Raw genomic sequence first — 27,241 nt, 5'->3', positions numbered from 1 at the left:
ACACACATACGGAAAAAACGTCAGCGGTGGCAATTTGCACAGACATTTGCGGGTTTCCATTAGAAAGAGAGGTCACACGACCTGAGTCTCACCAGAATAAATTTCAGGCATTTAAATTTAGAACTCCTAGATCTAGTGTGTTTATATACACACAGGCAGACTTCCCAATGTTATTGAGAACCTGCAGGTTGAGCATAACAGGAGTTTTAGTTATGAGCTACTTCTGAAACGCAATCACACAGTTCACTAACGAATTACAAGAGGTACTACTGTTTACATCTCCAAGTTAGAAAATTTAAAACCACATCTAAACCAAATAAGACTCTGAAGCACATAGAAGTATATATTTCACTTTTTTGGGGGGTAGGCGAAGAGGCATGGGAGTGTATAGAAGTAGAATGTGTTGTTGTGCACAACACAATACTCAATTCTGATCTCCTTCCCAAGACAGATCTTTGGCAGCATTCTCCAGCTTTGTAAGACTAAAATACGATGTACAATGTAGACTTCTTTTACAGTTTCACAGTGTTTTGTTAACACACTTCTACATGCAGGTACAGTACAGCCTTTTACTTTATTTTGCACTTCAATATTAATATGGTCTTCCTTACTGCAGTACTGAAGTTTCTCACAATTTTTAGTATTTTCCAAAACTTATGTGGTGTAAGTAAGTCAATAACATCTATATTTTACAAGTAGCTGAAGCAAAAGGCTTTAATTTCCTGCAGTTCAAAAAGGATTGTGTGGCAAAGCTAGGAACGGAATTCCTATTTCCTGAGTTCCAGTCCAATGAACTAAGACTAAGAAATACCAAATGAACAAAAAACCTGTTAAATACAAATTTATTTCCAAATAGCTGTGCAAAATCTGCAGAGCTCTTAAGTTACTTGACAGCATGAGGTTTTCTAGCAAAAAAAGCATGTGAATTAAGATATTTGGAAATACTATTTTTATTATGCCATAACCTGCCTCTAAACAGTGTGCTACAATACTAACGAGAGCATTTTGAACAACAAATAAACACATATGACTCTATTTTAGTCTTCCTTACATCAACTCCAAGATCTAGAAGATATTTGACCACACTGATCATCCCACTAGATGCTGCAGCATGTAAGGGTGTATACGATTTCTTGTCTTTGCATGTCACTTCAGCTCCGTGGGCCACGAGTAATTTCACAACTTCAATATGACCTAGAAGAATAAAGACAAAAAGAATGAAGCTGCATTTTATATTAACCAGTACAAGTTTACAAACTTAAGAATTGTACCATTGTTATTACACAAACAAACATTATTCATTTGCACCTTATCTAGAAAATAAAGAATTGTTCTTGCACTCTAGTTGTATCATGAACTATAAAAGCAACATAAAATATTAATCTCCAGAAGAGAGTATTTCCACATACCCCCTCTGATAAATCTTAGTATTTATACTTAATCTTAGTATTCATACTGCAAATATAATCTTGTATATTGAAAAAAAAAATGTCTTCTGCTTTACACAGGAGGATTTTTTTTTGAAGATTTGAGAACTAGAGACGTGAAATAATTTGTAATTATTAAACATCGATTGCAAATTTCTGTTAACAACGTGAGAGAGAATATGACTGTCAGTCTTCCACCTTCATCTCCACTGCAAACATGCCTATTAAGGTTTTTAAGGCCTTCAGCATAAAAAAAAAATAATTCACAAACATGAAAAGAAGAAAATATTATATTTTTAAATAAAAATATATTACTCCCCCCCCCGCCCCAGTCCATCTTCTTTTATTTGGAAAGCCTCCAAGATACTGACCCAAATCATACTGGATTTAGTAAAGCTCTACTTTCAAAACTGACTCAGACTTTTGAGGAACTGTCAGCTTTTGAAAGCATCAACTATTGTCCTCAGTCTCTGGGAGGAAACTGCCAAACAAGTCAATCACTGAAAACACAAAGATAATCATGACAAATGTCAGAATAATAGACCATGACAGATTTAGTGCTCCACCTTTGTAGCTGACCCATACAGACAGATGCGGAATTCTTCATTTTACCTTTAAAGTGACACCTTTACCTTAGTTAAAAAGCGGTGAGGAGCACACTGAACACTTATGTTTATCCTGTCAGACATACAAGTATCAAATCCAGCCTTCAGTTTAAATGCTTCATAAAAAGTGAGAGTCTTTCCTTTTCCAATGACTGAGAGAATTTGCAAAAGTTTCAACAGTGTCTACCCAAAGGAACACAGACAAAGCTGTTTTGGTAACCATTCAGTCACCCTGATACCCATTTTATGCTGCATGCCCAATAACATACAAAATAACACTCCTCCAAGCTACACAGACCAGAAACACAAAGAGTTTATCAGTGCAATGTGAAGCACTGCAATATTGCACTTCTGAATTACTTCAGTAGTGAAGGAAAGAAGAGAAAGAGAAATGAAAACATGATGTGCATCTTCTGATCCAAACATAACAGGACAAGAATGAAAACAAGCCCTATATAAGAAGCAGAAGTCCAGTAGGTATTGAAAGCAGTGAAAGCAAGAGAGACACTGAACAGAACAGTGGCAGAACAACTTTAAAGAGAAGGAAAAAACCACCAAAAAAATCCCTGACCTGCACTGAAAAGGCAAGCAGCGATCAGCGGAAGCCACTGAAAAGAGAAGTGCAATGTACTTGAAGCGCCGAGGAGACACCTTGATCCACTGACACGCAGGGATGGGATGGGAATGGAGTCCCTACGAGTCGCAGCCTCGCAGCTGGACAGTGATGGAGCCGGGGGAAAGCAGGAAGGAAGGGAAACAATGGATATAACCCTACAAAGTTATTTATAGTAGACTGACGAAAAGCATAACTTCTTTTTTTTTCCTATGGTCAGTTTTAAATGGAAAAGCTTTAAGGCTTTCTTCAAACAATTGGAGCAGTGGAAAATGGCTCTAAATTGCGAAAGAAAACGTCACTTTTTTTTTTCCTTGTTGGAAAACTTTTAAAAGCCTTTTCTAGTCTATTGTCTGCAAGGCTATTCAGGTTGATCAACATCAGATAAATTACATTTTTTCCACCCAAACACTATTCATTAACAGAGTTTCCTGTTAAAAGCCCATGAAATAGGCTTGATGGAAATTGGAATAAATGTAGCCTATCTGAAAAACAGAAGACTCTTCTCTCACCTAGGTGAGCACAAGGCAGAAAACATCTCTGCCTCTGCCATCTCAGGTACAAGTTTCATTCAACAACATTTTGTAAATAATCACCTTGAGTGGTTAGACAGCCTGTAGCAGACACTGCTTTGCACACGTAAGTAGGTTACAAAATATTAATACAAAATATCAGAAAGAATGTTGGATCAATAATGAAGACCGTTCCTTAACTTGTTTAAGTACTAGTATCAGTACTTGAAGTGAAGTATCATATAGCTTCAAATTATAAGTTAGAGTATTAATACTGTGACGATCACTTCATAATTCACTGGCACATTCAAGTCTCTTCCTCTGAAGAGAACTCAACAGAGTCCTGTTTTTCTTTTTAGCATTTCACATATGGATGTCACAGCCTTATTCTACACTGCTACCACATTATTTCAGACCTGTGCTGTCAGGGACAGAAGACTGATATGAAATTGGCCCGAAACACAGAGCTGTGCAAAGGTAACAGTTTATAATTCCACTTTTGTGTGAATATCGGTGTTTATGAGCAGATAATTTTTACAACTGTTGAGATGTTTAAAATTTTACTTCCCCTTTAAAGTAACCGCTTCCATTTGGTCTTATGTGGCAAGACTGGGGAATACTGCTTGGATAACTGTAACAACTCCAAACCTGTTATATGGAACACTCAAATGCCATAGAATCACAGATGAGAAACATGTTTAATTAGCAACCTTAGGTCTCTTTTTAAGAACCAGCCCCCCACACATACACATTGCAAAGCATTATGCGTATTTGTAAGTAATTCTCTCATTCATAATCCTAAGCATTAATAGCAAACTACATATTGAGGGGCATTTTGCCTAAGATCAGACCTCCAAGGCAGAGGTGTCAGACTTAGAGATGTCAACATAATGAGTCCATGTAAGTTCCCCGTTTATGCATGTTTATTTTTTGGTTTGATACCAGACACAGTAAACTTAGTTGATTTTACTTAGGGAAGGAACAGTATTGCTCCTTGTACATTAACTTAAATGTTTGTCAAAAACACCAGGTGCTTCTTTATAAAGCCTATATATAAAGCTTTTCACCAAGACAGTCATTCCAAGTAGTATTTTCCTTTTACAACTGGAATAAAAACATTCACATCTTTAGATCACCTCTGCCAAAAATGCTGCCATAAGGAATATGACCACGTTATCTTCCTGACTGTTCTTCTCTGTAAGTTTTGTAAGATGGTATCTTACATACAGGTATGTATCTTGCAGAGAATTTAAAAATTCAGAAAACGCAGACCATGAAAACAAAACAGAAAAAAAATACATCTAATGAAGTTTTATTTTCCCATTTCACCTTCAAAGAAATTCCCAAGCATGCAGATTATTACAGTACTGATGCTACTGCTTTTATTTCTTTTCCCTCGGCTGGGTGAAATTACGAAGCAATAAGCTAAAACACTGAATAACAATCAAGACCATGGAATCATCTCAACTGGCTTCTTCCTGAAATTGATTCTGAAATGTAACTGTTCACTGCTAACATACAACACACACTGCATGTGTTCAAGGGCATTTCTAGACATATCCTGGAAGTTAAAAGATGCATTATGTTTGTCAGCTTCTGAACAGGTACAACATATTCTGCAATGATAATCAGCACTTACATGTGAATTACTTAGAAACACAGCAATTAGTCAGAGCTAAGAAGTTGGTCAATGTCAGCCAAGAACTCTTAATCTGCATTTTCTACTATTCACCTTCCAACAGTTTATATTGCTCATATTTTAAATGAAGTTTGAGATACAAAGCTCTACTATTTATAATAGTATGCTAAACAAAACCACTCCTACCACTTAATAACTTGAAAGTCTCATAAAAGCCAAAGAAGTACTTCACTCTGATAGTACTGCCACAGTGCACTGATCAGCACCATGAGAACAGTAATTATCCACTCCTGGAGTAAGAATTGCAAGTCAGGAATTTGGAGTTTTAGAGATGAGACATTCTTCTTTCGAAATACAATTCTTAAGGCAGGTGTAACAACCCTTTGTTTCAGGTGCCCCTTGTATTAATTACTTACTTTCAATATAGCATTATTGCAAACGTTTTCTCCTGTCATTAGACTCCTGCTGACGGAGCAACATAGTTCCTTTTTTTCAAAAAGGACAAAATTACTTACCTTGTTTTTCTTTTTCCAACAAATTGATTTTCTCAGCACAAAAGCACATTTACAAGGCCATTTGAAGTACACTAATAAAGGTTTTCTGGCAGAAACACAGATAACCTCAATGTTTATAATGTGAATGTTTTTCCTAGAAATACATAAAAACACTAAACATAAGGTGATTTAGGTTTTTTACTACCACAATGGTAATGAAATGAAATGCGTACATACCCATATATGCTGCCCAATGTATAGCTCGCCTGTCTTTCTTGTCAAATGCATTAATATTGGCCCCTCTAGACAACAGTAAGCTGACCATCTGAGATAAACAGGAAGAAAACAAATCCTCTATTAATAATGGAAAACTCTGCTTAGACAAAGAAAATCACCAGGGTGGTGAGGAAATACATGCACTTTCAAAGGATTTAAATGTGTTGTTTTCTGAATATTCCAAAAACTCCAAAAAACTGGCTGCCCACCTTGGCAGCAATAACTAAGTGGCTGTACGGAACACAGAATTCAATGTCAACAAAAACATTTCCAAGTTAAATATGGCAAATCTGTGGAATCTTTGAAATGGTCAGGTCATCAGTAAGGCATTCACTAAAGGTAGTCACTAAAAGCAAGCACATGGACAATTTGTCTCCAGTCACCTATACACTATTACAATAGGGATGCCTCAGCAGTCATTTTTCAGGGTTTGAAAACTAGTGGGTTAGAGCTTATTGCATGTATTTCCTCCACACTTCAGTGACAACAGATTCCAGATGTTCACTATCTACTGAACAGAAAAATATCTTCTTTTTTTTCCATTTGAAATATAGGTGAACGCTGTAATAATCTTCCAATTAAACGATGTAAACATGTATTTTCCACAACCATTCTGTACACAGATGCATACAAAAGTCAATTCAAATACAAGAGGAGTTGGATTTTTTTGAGGGGACAGGGGAAACAGTATTTTTTCGAACCAAGAAACTAAACATGAGAAATGTGAGGGACATAAGGATAAGTGGGAAACAAGCTAAGAAAAATAACTCTTACCTCGACATGTCCACTGAAGGCTGCATGATGCAAGGCCGTCCTGCCTGCTCGATCAGACACATTTACATTGCTCAGGAGAGGCACCAAAGCTTCAGCACATTTCACAGCTTTGTTTGCAGCTGCTATATGTAGGGGCGTCTGCCAGTTTTTGTCACGAGCATTGACATCTGCTGAATGCTTTAACAGCACCTGAACAGCGTCCTGAAAGCATTTACAAAAACAACAAGCCACTGAATAAAGATTTAAACGCCAACTTTAAATTCAAGGACAGTATAATGGAATAGAACTATTCGCAATTTGTTCTTTCGTAAACATCATCTTACACTTTGGGATTTGTGCTTTAACATAAATCCAGATTTGGGGATGTTCTCAAGAACATTAGCTATATATTCCCCACAGAATTCAACTGAATCAACCATTTCCAGGTCTTTGATCCAGTTCCTTAAGCTGGCTGGCAAATTGTTTTGTCATCACAACTAATTTCCAAAGCTCAATAAACCTCCTTAGGATTCCCTCCATTGCTACGGATTAGTAAAGTACTATGAACTCACAATGCATTTTCATCAATTTGCCAGGCAAAATTTTCGAACTGTCTAACTCTAGAAATGGCAACAAAAAGAACAGCTTATTAAATGTACATTTACAGAACCACAGATAAAACGGAGCGTGGTCACAAAAAGTTTCAACATATACTGTTGCAAAACTCCCAAAAAACATTTCAAAATGTTGCACTGAATTCCATCTCACAAAAAGATTATTCATTTCCTTTTGTTAAATGTATGAGCTGTGAAAATTTGACAAGTAAGGCTGTAATTCTCAAAGCAAGATGCTCAAATCCCATGAAATCACGTATACACAACTGGAATGCATTAAAAAACAATCGTTGGTGATGTCACCATGACGATGAATACTGCATTTTACATCAACTCTGTGACCTTCCCACAATTTATTAATCGCTTTCAGTGACTTCCAACTCAAACTCTGAGCACACAAATAAATGGTTGGCACTTCCAACTTAATACATGTTAGCAGAAGTAGTTGCAGGAAATTATGTGGTATAATAGCTAAGTATTACTCACAGCTACGAGCAGAATGCCAACTAATGCTTGATTCTATTGATTACAATAAATTATATTTAAAATTCTTCTACTGTCAATAAAAAAGAAAATATGAACATAAAAGTGAAAATACTGCATTACAGGCTTGCAATTTAAAAGATAAACAGAATATTTCTTCTATTATCTAAGAAACTTAAGCAGATTTAGTACTTACTACTTAAAAAAAAAATCAATAGTACTAGTATAAAAATAACATATCTTATATTCTTATGTATATATGCATTAATGAATTTCAAGAAGTAGTGAATTTGCTTAGGGTTTTTTTTGTTTTGGTTTGGTTTTTGGCAAAGTACACCAGACACACAAATATAAAGGCCTGGAGTGTGACCTTCTTGACATGAAGTTGCTTGAACTTGTGCTGTCGACAGCTAAATCCATAATTCCAGCTATTTTGCATGTTTCAATGACCTTGTTTAATTGCAGCTGTCCTTGCTTCAAGAGTGAGTCCAGATGTTTTATGGAAATACTTATCAACTGTTTTTTCATTACAGCTTTTTTCATCTAATGCCCCAAACCCACATATGTCTGTGAGCTGGAAATAAGTGCCTACATGTACCAACCATGTATGTGGACTCCCATGACTTACTGTTTTTATAAACAGAAAATTCTGACAAGCACCTATCATTGCCTTCGGGCAATCAGTCTGATTGATTTGCATGTGTTGTTTGCCTTTAGTCAACATTTCTTTAAAAATCTGACCCATTTCAAAAAGTATGACCACAGTTGCATTTCTTGAAGTTATCACTTAGGTGCAGTCTGTCTACAGCGCTCCACTCTGCAAGTTTTACTGATACAAAGAGCTTTTATTGTCCCTCAGCTCTGGATGATGCAGTGTTTGGTCCTTTGGGCAGCTCCCAAAGGAGCAGTTTAAAAACACCTCAAGAAGAACAAATAGCATGTGGGAATAAGGCACCCTTTGAAGATTCATTTTCAAGCTCTGTTTTGAATAACACAATCTCCACATAACTTAGCTATTAGTGCTGGTGACAAAATATTATGATTTATCCAGGGAATTCAAAAGCAAAAAGGCTTGTTTAGATAGTTTGTGGATCAAATACTTTAAGTTCAACACTCATCAAAACCAAAATATTCAATTCCATCTTCTCAAACAAAAATGTACATGGAATGTTTAAAAACCATTTTTTCTAGACATACTGAAATGAGCATCAATTTGACTCAGGATCTCAAAGGAAACAGTTTTGCATAAACTTCTCCACATAACAAGCTCAGCATTTCTCCGTTTGTTTTGATCTTCTACAGGCATTTAAAATTTTTATTAGGACATCAACAACCAAGGAACAACAGCAAACTCATTTCTTACATTACTATATCCTCACAACTGTGTAACTGGTAGACTTCAAAACACTTTTTACACATTTAATTTATAACTTCTAAAGTGATTTTCAATACTATCATTACTCATTAATTGTTTTTTTAAAAAAATATGTTTGCAGGCCTTATAGAAGCTTTTATTTCTTCAATGTCTGAACAGACAAGCATGTAAAAAAACTAAGAAATGCAAAGATCATGCTGTAAAAGCTGTACTAAATCTTGGTTCATATCTACTTCCTTCATGCTGAACCATTCTGGTTACTTTAAAAGAAGCAAACTGGACTTGAGAACACTGCATGCAGAAACCTCTGTTAGGGAAGTGGCAGAGAGCAAAGCTGAGAACTGGAAGTTTATAGTTTCCCCCTTTCTTCCTACTCAGGTACGTGCCCGAGAGGATATACACACACACATACCCTCAACAGGTTGAACAAATTGATGCAAAACTGTTCTGCAATTCCAAACATTTGGAGTAGTTTCACTTTTAAAAACTGAACAAAGAACAGAAGGTAATTTGAGATTCTTATTTTAGCACAAAGCAATAAAGAAAAAAAGCATACCTCACTGCAAGATGCCACAGCTCTGTGTAAAGGAGTCAACCATTTGCTGTCTTTGGCATTAACTCTAGCTCCTGTAACAAAAAGTAACATAAATTTATAATATAGTTACAGAAATACTTAAAATATTTTCAACTACAGAGATAGAACTACTGGAGGACAGTCTTTTCTCCAGCTGAAGTCCACCCTTCGACAAAATTCTTCTAACATTGCACCCATAATACTCTTTCATTAAACCATACTCATCTTTTAACAACAGGTAATCTTTTGCCCTTCCAAAGGCACAAAAAAAAAGACTGTTTGGTAAGAAAGACAGATTCCTTGCCTTCATTCAGCACCAAAATCTTATACTTAGCCACTATAGTTGAAATTCTCCATTAAAAATGGAGGGTATATAACCTTAGCTTTTTTATACCTTGAGTGGAAATTTAGCCATCTCTATTTGAAAAGTGCTGAAATTTTACAGAGATGTGATAGCTTACAAGAAAGTGTTATGTTTTCAGAAAAATAATTTGGAAATACTGTTGGAAAGAGTTCAGAGAGCAACATATGATATCACATGGTAACATTAGTGCTACATGGTCAAAGCCTACTAACTTCTCAGGCTAAACATAGTATTGTTATGTCAGAATCGACTTTAATTTTTTCTATGCAAAGAACAGAAAAGGGTGGAAGGCCAGTGAGACACAACCTGTCAAACTGGCTGCTGGTCAAGATGCTCAGCTGAGAGACAAGGTATTTTCAGCCAAGACCTGCACCAGCAAAGAAGTCTCTCCCAGTCCAGATGAACAACCTGACCAAGAGACATAGTCTGTACAAAATCGTGGTTGTATATACTAAGCAAACCAAAAATATGAACTCAGTTTTGCACGTTAATCAGTTTCTAGTCAATCCATCCCTTTGAGGCTTAAGAATGCAACATGGAAGCTGATGCTGCATCCAAACTCTTACTTTAACACTGGGTCTTCGAAGCATCAGATATAACTTGAGGTCTAATTACTGGCTCCAATTTCAGGGATTTCCCTCTTATGCAAATTTCAGAAGCTTTGGGTGTCATCCTATTTTCCAAGTTAAAAAGTTTTTGAAAAACAAGTTTGAATGAACAGGAAGAAAGTCCAAATCCATATGAAAACCCCACAATAAGAGCCTTAATCTTATAATAAATATTCACTTTTGTCACCTATAATAAGGATCTAGTGTACTACACCATATCACATATCATAACATAATGTACTGTATCAAATTCTGCACAGCACTCAAGCAAGAAAAGAATCTGAGGATCCTAAAAGTCACCAGAAATGTCTCAGGATTTTTGGCAATCCTTTCCAAAAGACAATAACCTGAATGGTCAGTAAGTGAGATTCTAATCCATGTATTTAAAATGTATATGCAATTCTTGATTGTCTAGAGTACTGTTAGTCACACGTTGGTTTTAGCAGACAAGACAAAAATAAAGGCCAAAATGGTACTCTAAGCTCCACCTTACTTCATGTCTACAGCCAAAACCCAAGGAATGAAGACCTTCAAGGTCTGATTTCCTATTTCTAATTTATGATACAAATGTCTTTGAAGTGTTTTAGAGGAATTAAGGGAGTTACTAGGTCACTAATCATCATCCTGATTTTCCTCAGGAAAAAGCATTTGCAAGATTTGAGGTCAGGTCAGATCCAGCCAGGTGACGAAGCCTGAGCCAAGGGAAGCACCAAGCCCAGCAGAAGGGGATAAATGCATGTTCCCACTCCAAGGAAGCAGCAGTTACCGAAGCTCTAGGGAAAACATGCTTAGAGTTCAAGCTGTGTTTATGGGTTTTTTATCATTCATTGATATCTCTGGTACCTTAACAGCCTAAAAACTGCATCAGAAGAGAGCAGGAATAAATACAAAAAGATACCATACAAAAGGTTTTCCCAGTGGGTAAGTTAATCAAACTTGCTAGGATTAAAGGAAAAAGAGTATCTGAAAGTGTTTGTTGTTTTTGGTAAAAAAGAAAATCAGCATTAGCCAAAGAAATACCTAAGGGAACCTGAAGTGATATCTAAAAGTAACATGGTCCTCTCAAAAGAACAAAACGAACACAATATCTGCCCCCAGGCCATAAGTGACCTTCCACCCAAAGAAGGAAGAAAGCCTAGGTCTAGCACATCCCATACTTAAAAGAGTGTAGAATGTAAATGCTATAATAAGTTAACTTTTCAAATGCACAAAATATTTGTAGATTCTCTGACAAAGGAAAGAAAAAAGGCTGATTTTTGACAAAACACCTCAGTCTGTGATGGACTTGCCTAAGAACAAACCACAAAGTTGTTTTTCCCCCACAACAAACAACTTGTAAAGGAGTTCCAAAATTGTTAGAAAGACAAAGTTTTAAAGTAATTATCAGAATAAGTATACTGCCAAAAATGCCAATGCACTATTAATGTGGGACTCAGGAGAACTATGGCTCCAGGTATGTTAAACAAAATAATATTTTAAATTAACATAGAGATACTTCCCCCTTAAATTTCCACAAGAAGGCATGCTGCCAAGAATGATTAACATTCCATAAAATAGCTTCTCCAAACAGCCTTGTATCTGAGGACATAATCCCCCTCCAGGCTGTTCTTTACTCCCCAGCACATGATTTGGGGAAAATATTAGCCCCTTCAGATGCTCTCCATGAGACATAAAGCTCCCTCAAACATACCGTACTCCTAACATGCAACAGTGAAGAAGTTTACAGCCTCCATCCTCTTGGGTTAAACTCTACTCCAGATCATTGCAAATAAATGTTAGAAAAGATACTACGGTGTTACTGAAAATCTTTTGCTTAAAGATGATTTGCTTCGTGGTTTGCTTAAAGACAGCTTGAACACATTTATGTACATAATTCACTGTACAACACTGCCAATGCAATATTATCTCTATGGAGCTCAACCTGCTGACGTGTTAACCAGGGCATTTCTCACATTTCAAATACCTTCAAATGCCACTTATGGAGCAGCTCGCTCTTTCAAAACACAGTGCAGCATGTCTGTATCCTCAATTTGTAAGAATAAAGCAAACAACTAAAAACTCACTGGATCTTCCAGACTTCAGGGGCCTGGTCTAACATGTTTTTTAAAACTGCTCAAATAATTCATTTGTTTCATGTAAAATTTCTCATGTTTCAATTCTTTTAATGCCATAGAGCTTGTAGGAAAAGGATTTGGGGGCTTGCCAGAGATATCAAATCCAATACTGCAACACAAGCACCCATCATCTTTGCTTGAACTTAAGAATCGATTAAGACATAACACTCCCCTAAAACTGCATCTTCCAAACAAACCAACTTATTCTTCCATGTTGGTGCACTAAACTGAAACATCTTCCCTTTCATCAATAGCTGTAATAGTACAGCCTAGTAAGTTTACACATCTAGGCAAATATGAAAGCAGGATTTATGCTCTGCAAAAAGGTGTGGGGTGGTGGTGTAGAGAGAGAAGTATTGCATATTTTTCTTCCCTCCTGCCTGAATCTAATGTTTCATTTTGCAAAGTTGCATTCACAAGACTGACAACTAGAAAGAGGTGTTTTATTTAACAAATCTACTACAGAAGCTATTGAAAAACTCAGCGGTGCTCACATTTAGCAAATTTATGTTCCAAGACACACATTTTCCAACTTGATACATGCACTGATTTACAGAATGATCTTGGAAGCTTTAATTATATCGATCCATATCTGGCCATCGCATATTTAAATGTACTATTAGCCATCAATACCTGAATGTACATTTCTGCAATTCAGTTGCTGCTTCATTGGTGTCAATATCCTTAGATTTGAGTAAGCCGGCATCTCAACCACCTCTTGGGTAGGAAATGCTGCAAGGAAGAGCCACACGCCTCCTCCTTCATCCATAAAGTGCCATATAACTCTATAGAGCTGTGTCACAGCTCATCACCTCTGTGTTCCCCTCCTAAGAACTCTGCCTGTGACTCTCCTCCCAAGCTTCCCAGCACCAGAAATCTTCCTATTTTTAAATGTCCTCGGACAACTAATGAGCACAGCAGTTACATTACTTCTGTGTCACTAGTTGGAAAGAGATTCAGAAAAGAAATAACAACAGAACTGACACGACATTTTCATCTTTGCTCGCAGTACTGACTTAAGTACTGAATTGCCTTCCACTGTTCTGTTTGTAGTCTGTATTTTTAGACTGTCAAGGATGGTATTTTCCTTTGTTATTGTACAAGATGTGCTAGCAACTGAACAAGATCATAACATAAGCAAATAGAGCAAATATGTTTTCATTCATTCGTACACAATACAGACTCTTTTGAAGCTCTGAAATGTTTATTTAGGAGTAAAAGATGTAAATAAGATCTTCAGATTTCATTTTTAAAAAGCTAACAAACTTTTTCTTAACTAATATACTGAAATAATTTTAGGAATGATCTTTGCCGAAATTAGGAAGATCCCAGGTATAAATCACTGAGAAAAAACAGCAGTCCTACTGTAATTAGACTATTTAATTATTTTCCTAAGGGTTAGTATTAACTTAAGAAGTTTTTCCACCTTTTATCTAGAGAAGATGACCATGGAACTACTGAAAGTGGCAAGCAGAAATTCTCAGACTACACTGGGGAATGAACATGTGGAGAAGAAAACTTTTCCTTAGACAGAAAAATATGTGAACATTCAGGAGGAGGTACAGAAAAAATCTGTAAAGTAAAAAAAAGAATAAATATTTGAGATATTAATTGGAGCAACCAGTAATAGAAATCCAGAGTAATTTCCTACTGAAAACTTGGGATACTTGGAAAATTTTTGCAGCAAAAATAATGAATAAGACCATACTGAGAGAAAACTTTTTCCTATTTACAATGCATAATACAAGATCTACAGAACAGTGAAAAAAAACTAAGAGGGACAGAATTGGAATATCCTTTGACCAGCCACAATTATGCTTCAACAGTTTTTATTTTTATTGGGTTAAAAACCAAACCAAACCAAAACAAACACAAAACCACATGGAGATACACTGGCCACAAACAGGAGTAAACCTACAATCCAGTCAGATCCATCCTCCAGAATTTCACTGCTTTATATCATTATAAGAAACCCATTTCATTTCAGAACTACATAGTTCCTGCCACACCTCAGTCACCACCTCCTCGAGCTTCAGAGAGAAATGCGAGGTACTCAGACTCCTCAAGCTACTGAACACTTTTACCTTTTCATAAGTCAGCTTAATTTGCTCTCTCCAAAGAGCAGAGCTACTTTCTTCACAGCAACTGTTACTGCTGACAGAGGGAAGTTAAGACAGCTCAAAATACAAAATGGCAACCAACATCATCGTCAAAAGAAGAGAAAGCAGCCGAAAGACACAGTCACTGTGAAAGGAGCCCCTGTGAAATGCCTTCGGTGTGTGGGTACATCTGCAACCCAAATACAGGGACCTTCATGCGGCTGTTATTTTTGCAGTGACAGCCTTTCAACAGCTGAGCTGTGTGACTGCCATTGCGTGGACTTTTAATACTTACGTAGCTTCAGAATTAGATGAAAGAAACATATGTAGAATAAAGTTGGAGGGTCTTTACTATGCTCCAAAATCTCTTATTACTGTAATGATAGTTTTCCAGTGTCAGCACAATTCTTACTTTTCCAGCTGACCCAGAGGGAAAGCACAACAAAAACTTGCACGCTGCCAAACCTTAATGAGGTTGAGTTTAATCACATGCTCACGTACAATGAGCTCCATGCAGTGAAAATTTTGGGTTAAACAAACAGAAATGTGTTGTGTTAGTAGTTAAGTATCAATCCAATATAGTAACTAAACCTATTCAAAAGAAAACAACAGATAATTCAGATGTTTGCTTTCATGAATTACATTGATTTCAGTGAAAGCAACAATAGCCTGTACGGTATTTTAAAGAAAACAACATGAAAAAACTTACTAATCAAAAGAACATACTCTGGGATCACACTAATCTGTCCTGCTCCTCACATGTCACTTGCCTGCAGAATAAACTCTGATGGCATTAAAAAAAAAAAAAAAAAAAGCAGGACAAACAGAAAGGATTTTTTTTTTTATAAAGCAAAAAGCCTCAGAACAGTTCACATGCAGGACTTAACTGAAAGAAGAGTTTGATTTTTTTAAACAGGACTTCTTGGAAAGAACAAAAAGTTGGACATTCATTTAAGACTTAATTATTTAACTTTTCTACTTTTCAGTAGTTTGCCATCAACTACTTATACAATTAACGTCAGTGCAATTATGCAAAGTAGACATCATAAAAATACAACTGTGATCGGTGTTATGACTCTTCACAGAGTAATATAAATAATAAAATGGTTGTAATTATGATTCTCAAGTGACTAATATCTAAACTTTTCTTCCATCATTCTGTGTACTATAAACAACCATCTTTATGCCTTTTAAATTTATTGTTCGCCTTCTTACCTAACTAATGTAGGAATGCTAATTGCTTAAGTAGCTACAATCTAAGAGGGAGAGATGATATGAAGTTTTAGACTTCCACAGACCATAGCTGCATGACAATTTGCTGGCAAGACGTTCACATCCTTGGGGAACAAGTTTATTTGCGTTCAGTGAAGCACTGTCTCAAGATAAAAAACAAAAGGCAATCTAATTGTCCAGCCCCAAAATGGAGTCACTGAAGCAATTTTCATTGCTGTTCAGAGTCTCTGTCCAAACCATCAACCTCAGGTCCCTCGTCCAGGTGAAAGGCTACAATAGAATCATAGAATAGTTTGGGCTGGAAGGGACCTTTCCAGGTCATCTAGTCCAATCCCCCTGCACTGAGCAGGGACATCTTCAACTAGATCAGGTTGCTCAGAGCCCCATCCAGCCTGGCCTTGAATGTCTCCAGGGATGGGGCAGCTACCACTTCTCTGGGTAACCTGTTCCAGTGTTTCACTACCCTTATTGTAAAGAATTTCTTCCTTACGTCTGGCCTGAATCTTCCCTCCTTTAGTTTAAAACCATTACCCCTTGTCCTATCACAACAGGTGTTGCTAAAAAGTCTGTCCCCATCTTTCTTACAGGCCCCTTTGAAGTGCTGAAAGGCCACAATAAGGTCTCCCTGGAGCCTTCTCTTCTCCAGGCTGAACAACTCCAACTCTCTCAGCCTGTCCTCATAGCAGAGGTGTTCCAGTCCCATGGTCATTTTTGTGGCCTCCTCTGGCCCCTCTCCAACAGGTCCATGTCTTTGCTGTACTGAGGGCTCCAGAGCTGGACACAGGACCCTAGGCGAGGTCTCACTGGAGCAGAGTAGAGGGGCAGAATCACCTATCTCGACCTGCCGAGTACACTGCTTTTGATACAGCCCATACGAACATATATATTTTTCCATTTTTGCTACTGATGTAGTCGCTCTATCATAGGAGGCCACTAGGTTGTTCAGGCAGAACTTGCCTTTGGTGAAGTTGTGCTGGCTGTCTTGAATCACCTCTCTGTCCTCCATGTGCCCCTTAGCATAGCTTCTAGGAAGATCTGTGCCATGATCTTCCCAGGCACAGAGGTGAACAGGGAAGGCTACAAAGCAACCTTGAGCTCTGGTGGGAAAATATCTCAAGAATTCAAAAACTAACTACGCGTGCTTGTAAGACTGAATGCTTATTCCACAAAAGTCTGCTAACAGGCTGAACTGATTATAACTTCAGAATGTGCAATGTGGGTTGCTTAGGTCTATAGCAAAGCAATATATTGTAACAGCAGCATATGATCCAAAATACATACTTGAAAGCAGTGTGGATCATCCCCTGATGGGGGGGATGCAAAAGACATTCCAATCAAATTTAAAAAGTCTGTGTCTATGTAACATATGATACACACTTTATCTAAGAATAGGGAATAATGAGAATGAATCAGGTAAGAGCCACTGACTCATGGAAAGATTCATACTGACTTGAGTAATTTTGAGGTCCAGTTTGAAGAAAGAATAAAAAATAGGCAAAGCAAACAGTCTTTGCAGGATAGCTTGCACAGCAGGAGAACTGTAAAGTGGTTCCTTACAACACTTCAGCAAAACTACATTAGAGAACTTTACAGGTTGCAAAGTCAAGCTCTCACAAGGTAAAAAATGCTAGGATGAAAGCAGTCGACACTACTTAATTCAATCCCTTGTGCAAATAGATGACAATAGGCCAATTAAAGCCACATTAAAAATTTTTACATGCAAATTTACTGCACAGAGGAGATTGTTGTTCAAAAATGTTATTTCTTCAAGAAACTCTTTAGTCATTGTTCAAAAAGAGGTCTTGCAACATGGCAAGCTTTCTTCAGACCTTGCTGTGGTAACAGATGTTCTTTATTTGCTCCCTAATGCTCATCTATTATGACAAAATGTAACGTTATACATCTGTCTCAAAGGAGAGATTTTATTTCCAACTGAAATACAATAGATTAATTTTCTGTATCTCTATGAAATTGAGAGGATAAATACACTTAACTTCTGTTCCCAGTCTTCCAGTTAAAAGAGTTAAAAGAAAAATCTCGGCTTGTGCATTTTGAGACATCTAGACCTGATTTCTCAGAGAAGTATCTGGTGCAGCACTTCAGATATAGCTGTGAGCGCTCACACTTCACAACCCACAAAGATTTTAAATCCAGCATTCAGAAATGAGGAAGACTAAGCTGGTGACTACTTTTTAAAGAGTCTGGCTTAAGCTGCTTGCCTAAAACCACCGCTTGCAAGCAGGTACCATCCAGATTAGTGCCCAGGCACGGCACAGCCTTTCAAACTGAACAGCCTTAACATGCAGACATCACCTTTTCGTTGCGCAATTAATGCCCATCTTCATTCACTTACAAATGTATCAACAACCGGTCTCTGTGCTTCCTCCACTGTATCAGCGTGGTTCATTCCCAGTGCGGTCCCTCCCTGTGCAATCCATACAGCTGCGCTTCCCCAGCAAGGCACAAACAACGCCACTGGCGTCCACAACACACGAACACAGCAAAGTTGGACTGATATTGTCCATACATCCCACATCTCCCCAAGCTTTTGATTTTGTGACTATTTAATGCGGTGTTTTTGTGTAAGTAAATCTTGATTATCATTGAATAAACATTGTCTCATATATATCAATGCCTCCCAGTCTTCCTCAACAATCTACAGACACAGCAGCACCCCACAACCTCTCTTCCATTCAACAGCTCAAGTTTGGATTATTCCTAGGGTTCTTCACTTTCCTCCTTCATTCTCCAATTTTTCTTACACTTAGCCCCAGGCTGTGTGCCCAAATCGCATGACTAACCTTTCTTCTACTGCCATCCCCCAGTCAGGATCTTGTTTCATTAATATCTGAACCAGAATCTCAACTCCTTCCATGAGCTCTTTGCCAAGAGTGCAATATTTTCTTCAATTACAGCTCTGGTAACTGGACTCTGTTCACCCAAAAGAGTCAGAAGCTTCACTCCTAGAGGTAGCTGACTATAACTTTGCAACGTTTATAATGCAGCTAGTTGTTTTGGGGATTTGCTCAGTTTTGTTTTAATCACTGTGAACACCTAAACAAAAAGAAATATTCTTGTCAAATCCAAGATTCTTTTTCAGAAGATAGGATTACCAGAACTTTTTTTTGTTCCCACGTGAACTTTTCTGGACAAATTATAATGAGAAATATATATATATCTATATAATATGCATAATGTGATATTAATTAGTTATAAGTACATTATACAGATAGAGTACATGTACATATATATAATGAGAAGATTACATCTTGCTAAATTATAATAAATTAAATTGTGCCTGGCAATTTCAATTTAAAGTCTGGAAGTGACTCCTACAGTATTAAAGTGACATTTCCTTAAAGCAAAATTTGTCATTCAAGGTTGACGGTGGGGGTGAGGTGGGTGGCAAGGTGTGCCACTGAACAGACAGAAGATTAACATAGTTCTGTGGGACTGTTACAAGCTTTAATCTTGCTATTGAACCTTTAAAGCTCCATATCATGAATTCAGCCTCAAGCTACCTGATGGGCACATTTGTCCAAGATCAAGGACAATCAATTCAGTATCTCAGTAATGAAGTGTTGCTTTCAGGTTTTTGGGTTTGTTTCTTGGTTTTCTACCTTTTTAAGGAAAAAAAATATAGAAGTATACTGTTTTAGAGAATTTGCACTTTTTCTTAGTACAAATAAATAAAAATATATTTCAAAATTTTCAGCTGATCCTAATTGCATTCTGTGCATTTAAGCCAACAGCAAAGGATACTTTAAAATAATATAACCAGCTCTGGATGCCATTTTCTACGTTCAACTTTGTTTTTATGAAGGTCACTTTATAAGCAAAGCAATGCTGCTAACATCTACCTATAACATACACACTGTTACTTCTTTAAACTAGAGTTAAACTGCCTAAAGTTGATCAAGCTACAAATAAAAATAGCTATAACTGAGGGTTTTTTTACAAATAAATATTTTAGAGCAGAACCACACAGTATTATAACACTGATAAGTCTGAAAACCAAAATTTCAGCACAAACATCTTTAATTTCTAGTACTTTAAATATCTCAATAAGACCTACACAGACTAAGATGTACAAACATATTTCTTTGGATTTGCATAGAGTTAGATTTTTTTTTTTTTCCATTAACAGGAACAGAACATACCAGATAAAATAAGTAGTTCAATAATTTCTGCATCTCCCAGATAGGCAGCAGCATGTAAAGGGGTCCTTTTCTCATTATCCTGTGGTAAGAGGGGGGAAAAAAAGTTTTATTTAAAATAAAAAAGTATGGTTTAGCATTCTGTATGATTTCAGAAAAAAAAAACACTGCATAAAACTGCATCTTCCAAATATTGTACATTTTATGTTCTAGAAAACATAATTACTCTAAAGACATTATCACATTTACTAAGACAAGCATGCTTCTCCCTAAGGAACTCTTAATACCAACATAGTCAACTAGTTTTTCTCCTGACATAAACAGACTGACAGATGCTCATCGCATCTTCAGATTAACCCATCAGTTAGAAATCACCATTCATTTGTCTCCAGACACAGGAACTTGAGGATGTCCTACCTACACAGCTAAAAATGGTGTGTCACCTTCGTATGCAACAACTAGTGAGATACATTTTCTTTGGAAAGTTTAAAGTTAGTTTCAGCAGTTCTTTTTTGAATAGAAAATAGAAAAGAAGCTGGAGTGAGCAGGGGTAAAAAAATACTAAAATTCAATTTCAACTGTTTTGTTTACTGTAAATAAGCGAAGAAAAGGAAGAGATGCAATTTATCTTTCAGAAAACACTCTGGAGGATACAAGTACAACCCAGCATTTTTCATTAGTTCAGGGTGACCTAAGGTCCTTTTGAAGGTACAAGAGAACTTAGACATACACAACATATACTGATTAAGATTCATTTTGGAAAGACTATCACAAAATATTTCTCAACTCTTTCAGGATCAGTGCAATTTCCCTTTATCAGTTTACAGCTTAATCAGAAAAATAAGATAATTGCACATCACAGTAAGTGATAAAAATGAACAAGAACCAACAGCTTGTTCTCTGAGGCGCTGAGAAATCAGCAAAGAGACGGCTCACCAGTCAGCATCGTAAACTCTGCTTAGATGTTTAGATATTTTTAGTAAAGTTTCAAATACACCAGAGGTGAGGGATCAAGATGATAAGCAGCAAGAAATTTTAAGTCCCAAGACCTTTCTATTAATTCAAGTGTTGTGTCACAACTATGGTACAATTAACACACATCTAAATTGCCACTTCATTGTGAACAGCATTCCTCTCTCCCTTGCCAAAATAACGTAATTCAGTAAATCCCTCCTCGAGACCTAACAGCATACAAGAAGAAAATTAAAATTCACGGCAGGAGAGAACTGATAGCAAAAATAGAGCTCAGACCCAAGGAAGTCACTTCTGTCACATAAAAGACAGTTTCAAGAACTTAGAACACTCAACTCCTCCCCAGGACAACACCACACACACACCACCTGGCCCAAACCACCAACTTCGTGTTTAGTCCCTACTCAGAAACAGTTGAAATCACATGGTCATGATCTTATCAGTGTTTCCTAACATAATTTTTTGAGTTACACTCAAAAAATTCCAAATTGAGCAGTGCAAACCTGACACTGACACACGCCACATAATGCCTTGCAGTACCGATTACTTGCCAGTATGCCTCAATTGCAAACTACACACTTAGGACAGAAAAAGCCCCTGTACTTGCCATCTAGGGATGAAAAACAGAAAAAGAAAACAAAAAAAAGACAGGAAGTACAAGGGAAAAAATAATACCTGTACTAAACCTGTTTCCTCAGCTGCCAGCAGTAAAGAACAGCCAGCAATGAAAATCAGCTTTCATTCCTCCAGTCTGGAAGAGCAGAGCTACTACAGCTTGCTAGTATTTTGCAGCATCATGTAAGACTTTTTGATAATGCTAAAGAGCCTATAACCTACAGATTAAGGAACACAGAAAAATGAGTATGACATTATATCATCTGCAGTTTCGCTGTAGAATTAGAGAAAATAAGATGGGCAATTCCTATATCCTTCTGTAGAGACAGTATTTACTCAGGAACACAAACAAAAACTGCATTCCCTACTTGAAGGGCAAAACTCATTATCAAAATTTTCATCACATTTGTTTGTGGGCCTTTTTTTCTTTTTTTACATTTCAGTGACATAAGTCATACAAGAAACCAATCTGATGTAACCAATCAGAAATCTTCCAATAAAATGGTGGAGAGAAGGGAGGTGTATGTCTAGAAAACGCTAATCATCAAACCCCAAATATATTTTCTTGAAACATACAAGGTTTGAATTTTTGATAAATTTGGGCCACACTTCTCCAAAAAAATCCAACCTCTACTAATGGAAACTGTTGAGCATCCTGAAACCACCAAGATACAAACACAAAAGCAGCTCGAAGACAAGCAACATTTCCACTCCGGTGCTCCTATGCTTCCAAGCTGCGTGTTTCCAGTCATGCAAATATTTCACTTTTGCTGCTCTTAGGCTGACAGCTTGAAAACACTCAAGTCCCAACTCCCAGTTCTATAGCAGGGAGTACAAACTGGGAGGTTACGTACGCAGGAGGCTGGTGGAGACTTCCCCTCTGCAGAGCTCCAGGGCTTTGTGAGTGTCACTGCAGCTTGTGGAGACCCTAAAAAACTCCATAGCCGTGCTAGGTATACAGTAGAAAATAAAAGGTAAGTCAGATGAGATGCTGGGATGCTCACAGTTTGTCATCTCCTGGGTCAGCTCCAGAGCCTGGTACTTCAACAATTCCAAGCCCCAGAGTCCCCATCAACCACGAGTCTTCTACATGCTGAGGGTGCTCTGATAGAAGCCCTGACTTTTCTTTTTTCCCCCCCTTAGTTTGACAGCTGGCACTTTTTGATGCTTCCAAACCTTTTTTTTTTTTTTTAATTTAACTTGTCTGTGAGAAAGTTTTTGGTTTAGCATTTAAAAACCTGTTTTTCAGAACTTCTTACAAAGGCAGAAATGCTGCATTCAGCAAGCTCTCATCAGTATGCTGAAGTTTTTGCTTCCATTAAAAGAAAACTCTAATTTTGTTCCATCTGAAATCTTACATCTTATTGGTGAATTTTAATAAATGAAATCTGAGTAAAATTGAAAAGAATTCCATATTTTAAATGCTACTAAAGAACCGCTATACAGATCTGCTACTTTTTATCAAAAACCAGGAATCATTTGATGAACAAATTTCATCTGCAAATACAAACTACTGCATATAAAGCTTTGCAGTAAATAGCACTAATCGAGCTTTCAGTTTTAGCAAGCAACTTTGGAAGCAGACATCTTGCAGCACTGATAGATCATACTAACATAAGCATTGGCACTTCAATTTCATAAACTTAAATGATACTAAAAGAAACTTTTCATGAGAGAAGGGGTTTTGTACATAAAATTCACTGTTACACAGAATGTAAAAGCTAATGCTGTTGGTACTATTTAATTCCAAATATCACAGTATTACTGCAGTAAATGACTACACAGAAAAGCAAGTGTTGTGCCACCTTGATTTTCCAGTTCAAATATCTGCAAGGCAAATGGGACTATTAAGTCATCTGCAATGTAAAGAAACACATGACACTCACTGCATTAGGCATGTTTTACACAGTTGAAAAAGAATGTTGGTATTCCAGGAGAAACAACAAAGAAATTCACATCCCTAATAAGAAACTCCAAAGTTTAATTCCAGATATTGGCCAATGCGGTCAACAAACTAAAAAGCAATATAAGGTCTCTGTCCTTAGGGAAGCAGGTTTTGGAATGGCAGCTCTGTGTAACAAAAACCGCAACATCATATTCATGTGTACCTTTGGGTTTCATTATATGAAAAACATAATCCTCTCATTCACAGTACTTCCATTTCTCAAGTTTCCCAAGCATTTCCTCCACACAGGAGTTTCTGTAACGATTATGACACAAGAAAAGCAGAGGAGAACGCCTTACGATCCCTCAAAACCAAATTTGGAATAAAGTGACAGGGATAGTGGAGCTACAAGCTTAATAACTCCCCTAACCCAGGACAAGGGTTATGCCAACTTTGCTTCATTTTACCCAAAACATAGGTTTTAATTGTTTTGTTGGGTATCTTCATGGATCAAAACTTTTACAATGGCCAAATCTAGGGCTCATTTAAACATGCAGTGCTCAAATCTACCTCCTTTTAAACTATCCTTTGAGATACAACAATTTATTCCTGGTTTGGGTTCTATTTCAGCAATTGATTTAGAATAACTGTGTACAACCACAGAGTTTTAAGGAACTAGATGCATTAAAGGCAGATCTCTCTTATCCCGTACATTTCCAATAAGCCTACTGTAACCTGGATATGGCTTCCTCAAGAGTATATTAGAAAAAAACTTTAATTTGCCCTTCAAATAGTTCAACATCTACTGATCCAAAATCTTTGAATTAGAGTATTTTTTGGAAAAGCATGAATACAACTTCCCCTTTCATAAAAACTCCTCTTTATCCTATTTGCTCTTCAAATTTTGCAATAACACTTGAAAATATTCTCATTATTTTGTGATCACACCTCAGAAATATCATTCAAGAGGTGTTTTCTGCTGTATCACTTGTCAGCTGTCTACTTCAATACCATCTGTTCCTGGGAGAAATCAACCCTAAATACACAATCATGAAACTTGAAAGAGTTTCAGTACCAACATACTCTGTAATAGCTTTAAAAAGTGTTCCTTGTAAGTGAACCTATCTTTAAATATAACACCTAGTGTATGTTTTGTTAGGTTAGATCAGGGGTGCCAAACTACTAAATGTAACTACTCTTACATTTATACAGTCCTAAAATTACATTTGGCCCTTTGAAGGCAACCGTGAGGCTGATGTGGTCCCCGGTGAAAATGAGTTTGACACCCCCGGGTTAGAGAGATAGGACTATTCAACAAGCCTGACTTGTAGCTCCTGGGTTCACAGATACTGTATAAGAACATGATTACAATATATTTCCAATTCTTTGATAGTGTCCAGTACCACTGAGGCCTCTCCCAGTGTGAAACCTCAGTGCTACACTTGAGAATCAGGAGAACACTTTATTTTATTTGCAATTTTTGCTAGTTTTTAGAATTAGCATTTTGTAAGGCAGAATAACTGTCTATTCTAAATATTTTTTTTTGTTCCTCCACACAAAAAAGAATACATTTAAATATTTGGCTTTCACATTCCAACTTTAAACTTCACAAATGTTTAGTTTAGGTAGATAATTCTATAACCGAGGACAAAGTGATATCTTAAAAACACATAACTTAACGAGAACTTCAAAATTAGATGTATTATCGTCAACTAGAAGCAGAAGAAAAAGATTAGGTATCAGGCTTTCAAAACTTTGTCTCTGACAAATTAATTTTGTATCCCTACCTGGAGTGTAATTAATCTGCTATTTCTTTGGATTTTTCTTTCCCAGTATTTCTTAACTCAATTCACATTGCCAAAAAATTAACAAATTTCTAACTAATTTTGGCTAACATAATTTTTAGAGGCAGACCTCTATTTTCTCACCATAGTTCAAGATACAGGTCCAATATAGTGAGCAAATCTAACCAGCTACAATAATGGTCTTCTGCGTGCTTAAAAACAGGAGGAAAGCATGCCATTACCCACAAAAAAACCCCAGACAAACTATTGCATAGCTAACCAAAAAGTATCCTTTGAAGCCAGATGATAGATACATTGTAGCTGAAATGACTACATTTGTCAATGACTCTGTTAATGTATTGAACTCATGCTACTATCTGCATAAATACTTGCACTGCATTTGAAATAAGCATTTTTTTTTAAAGCCCAGTATTAAACTTTCTCTAATAAGACTTTATCACCACACATCACATTTCTAGACATACCATCTTCATGGCATCTATTAAGACAGAGCAAATTTAGACTTCCAGGCAATCGCAAAAGCTGAGGAGGAATCTTTGCCCTCCTGCTCATTAGGACAGCAGTAAACTACGACCCTGGAGACCTTGTCTTGCAGAAGAAAATAAGTGACCTCAGCAACAAGGGTCACTTCAGCCATAATCTGCCAACCCCCAGTGTTGTTTCTTGTGAAGATCTTCAGTACCAATTTATTAGTGCATGCTCTTTGACTTGCTTCTAGATAACAATAATAAAAACTGTCACATTGTGGATTAAACCACTAAATCATTTACTTTGTGAGTGTAGCTTGCAGAGACCCTAAAAAACTACATAGCAATGTTAGGTATACATGAGAAAATAAAAGGTAAGTCAGAAGAGAACTAAGTTTGCACAGAGAAAATATCAAGCATTCATATATATTACAGCAACATATTATATTGGAATATTCACCTATATTCGACCACCTGTTATTAAAAATTCCTTTCTAAAAAACAAGGAAGAAAGCTCAGTTGTATATTTCCACTATTTTTGTTTTTAAGTAACACCTAGAAATATCTTTAATCAAAATTGCACAAATAATATCAAGAATTGAAGTTATATGAGCAAACATCAGATGCCAAAGTGCTCTTATTCAAATTGTGATCTGCTCTTTGATACTGGCACTAAGTAAAACAACTTGACAGGAAGGGGATGGGAGAAAATCTGCTATTTTAACTTGTATTGAATCTCAAACTTTAATGTCCATAGCAACTTAGAGAAGCACAATTTTGAATGCAAGCTGGTACTAAGCTACAAAAGAGACTGGCAAAACCAGTAAACTGAACTTCAGAACATGTCATATTGTTGAATAAGCCTATTCTGGACATCTTTTCATAAAACGAACTCTTCAAACGCTAGCTGTCTTATGTCACAACCATCAGGCACAAAACATTGTTCAACTGTTTGAAGCCCTGACCACTTAAAACACTGGCACCAAAAGAAAGAAACACAAAAATAAAAAGGGAGTCACATTTAGCACAAGGAACAGCTATTGAACTTCAGCCCCATCTATGATTATGATTGGCTAGACCTCATAGCCAGCTCAACTCTCAGAGAATGAGAGTAAAAAGATCTCATTTAAAGATGTACATGCAAAAAACCCCCAGAAGTTACTTCGATGTGGTCAAGATTTTTAAATAGTGGGATTCCTTTAATAAGCATGCCTTGTTTTCAAGAAGGCCTTTTCAAAGTACTAAATCTTAAAAAATACACTGTTTTACAAAGAAAACCAATGAAATTTTGTAGAATACAGAGTGTTTCTTTTTCCATTTGGTTTCTGGAAGACCACTATTTTTGTCAGCCAGTGACAAAAGAAAATGAAGTTAAATTTCTTACTTTTGTTAGGAGTTATGTTACTCCTAAGGGTCAAAAATTATAAAAACACATACCAGTACAAGAGGGTTTGAAGTATTCTGGTGAACATTGCTTCCTTATTTCTCACAATTAAAGAGGTAAAGAGCAAGAAGACTTTTTGACTAGTAGTCAAGTATTTCAAGAGACATATTTAA

The 27,241-nt window shown here is 36.7% G+C and overlaps 1 protein-coding gene across 4 annotated transcripts in view; it reads right to left on the bottom strand.

Moving 5' to 3' along the window:
- The window catches only part of ANKRD28 (ankyrin repeat domain 28), a 127,639-nt gene that overhangs the window by 38,264 nt on the left and 62,134 nt on the right, over nucleotides 1-27,241 (bottom strand). For all 4 annotated transcript variants that reach the window (XM_065830599.2, XM_071804989.1, XM_071804990.1 and 1 more), the window contains exons 3-7: nucleotides 19,944-20,022; nucleotides 9,348-9,418; nucleotides 6,341-6,541; nucleotides 5,528-5,615; nucleotides 1,052-1,194 (exon numbers count right to left, since the gene is read on the bottom strand). In XM_065830599.2, coding sequence (XP_065686671.1) covers nucleotides 1,052-1,194; nucleotides 5,528-5,615; nucleotides 6,341-6,541; nucleotides 9,348-9,418; nucleotides 19,944-20,022 — 582 coding nt within the window. The remainder of the gene's footprint in view (nucleotides 1-1,051; nucleotides 1,195-5,527; nucleotides 5,616-6,340; nucleotides 6,542-9,347; nucleotides 9,419-19,943; nucleotides 20,023-27,241) is intronic.

This window comes from Patagioenas fasciata, chromosome 2, assembly GCF_037038585.1.
Source record: "Patagioenas fasciata isolate bPatFas1 chromosome 2, bPatFas1.hap1, whole genome shotgun sequence".
NCBI lineage: Eukaryota > Metazoa > Chordata > Aves > Columbiformes > Columbidae > Patagioenas > Patagioenas fasciata.
This window is presented reverse-complemented; position numbering and strand designations above follow the sequence as displayed.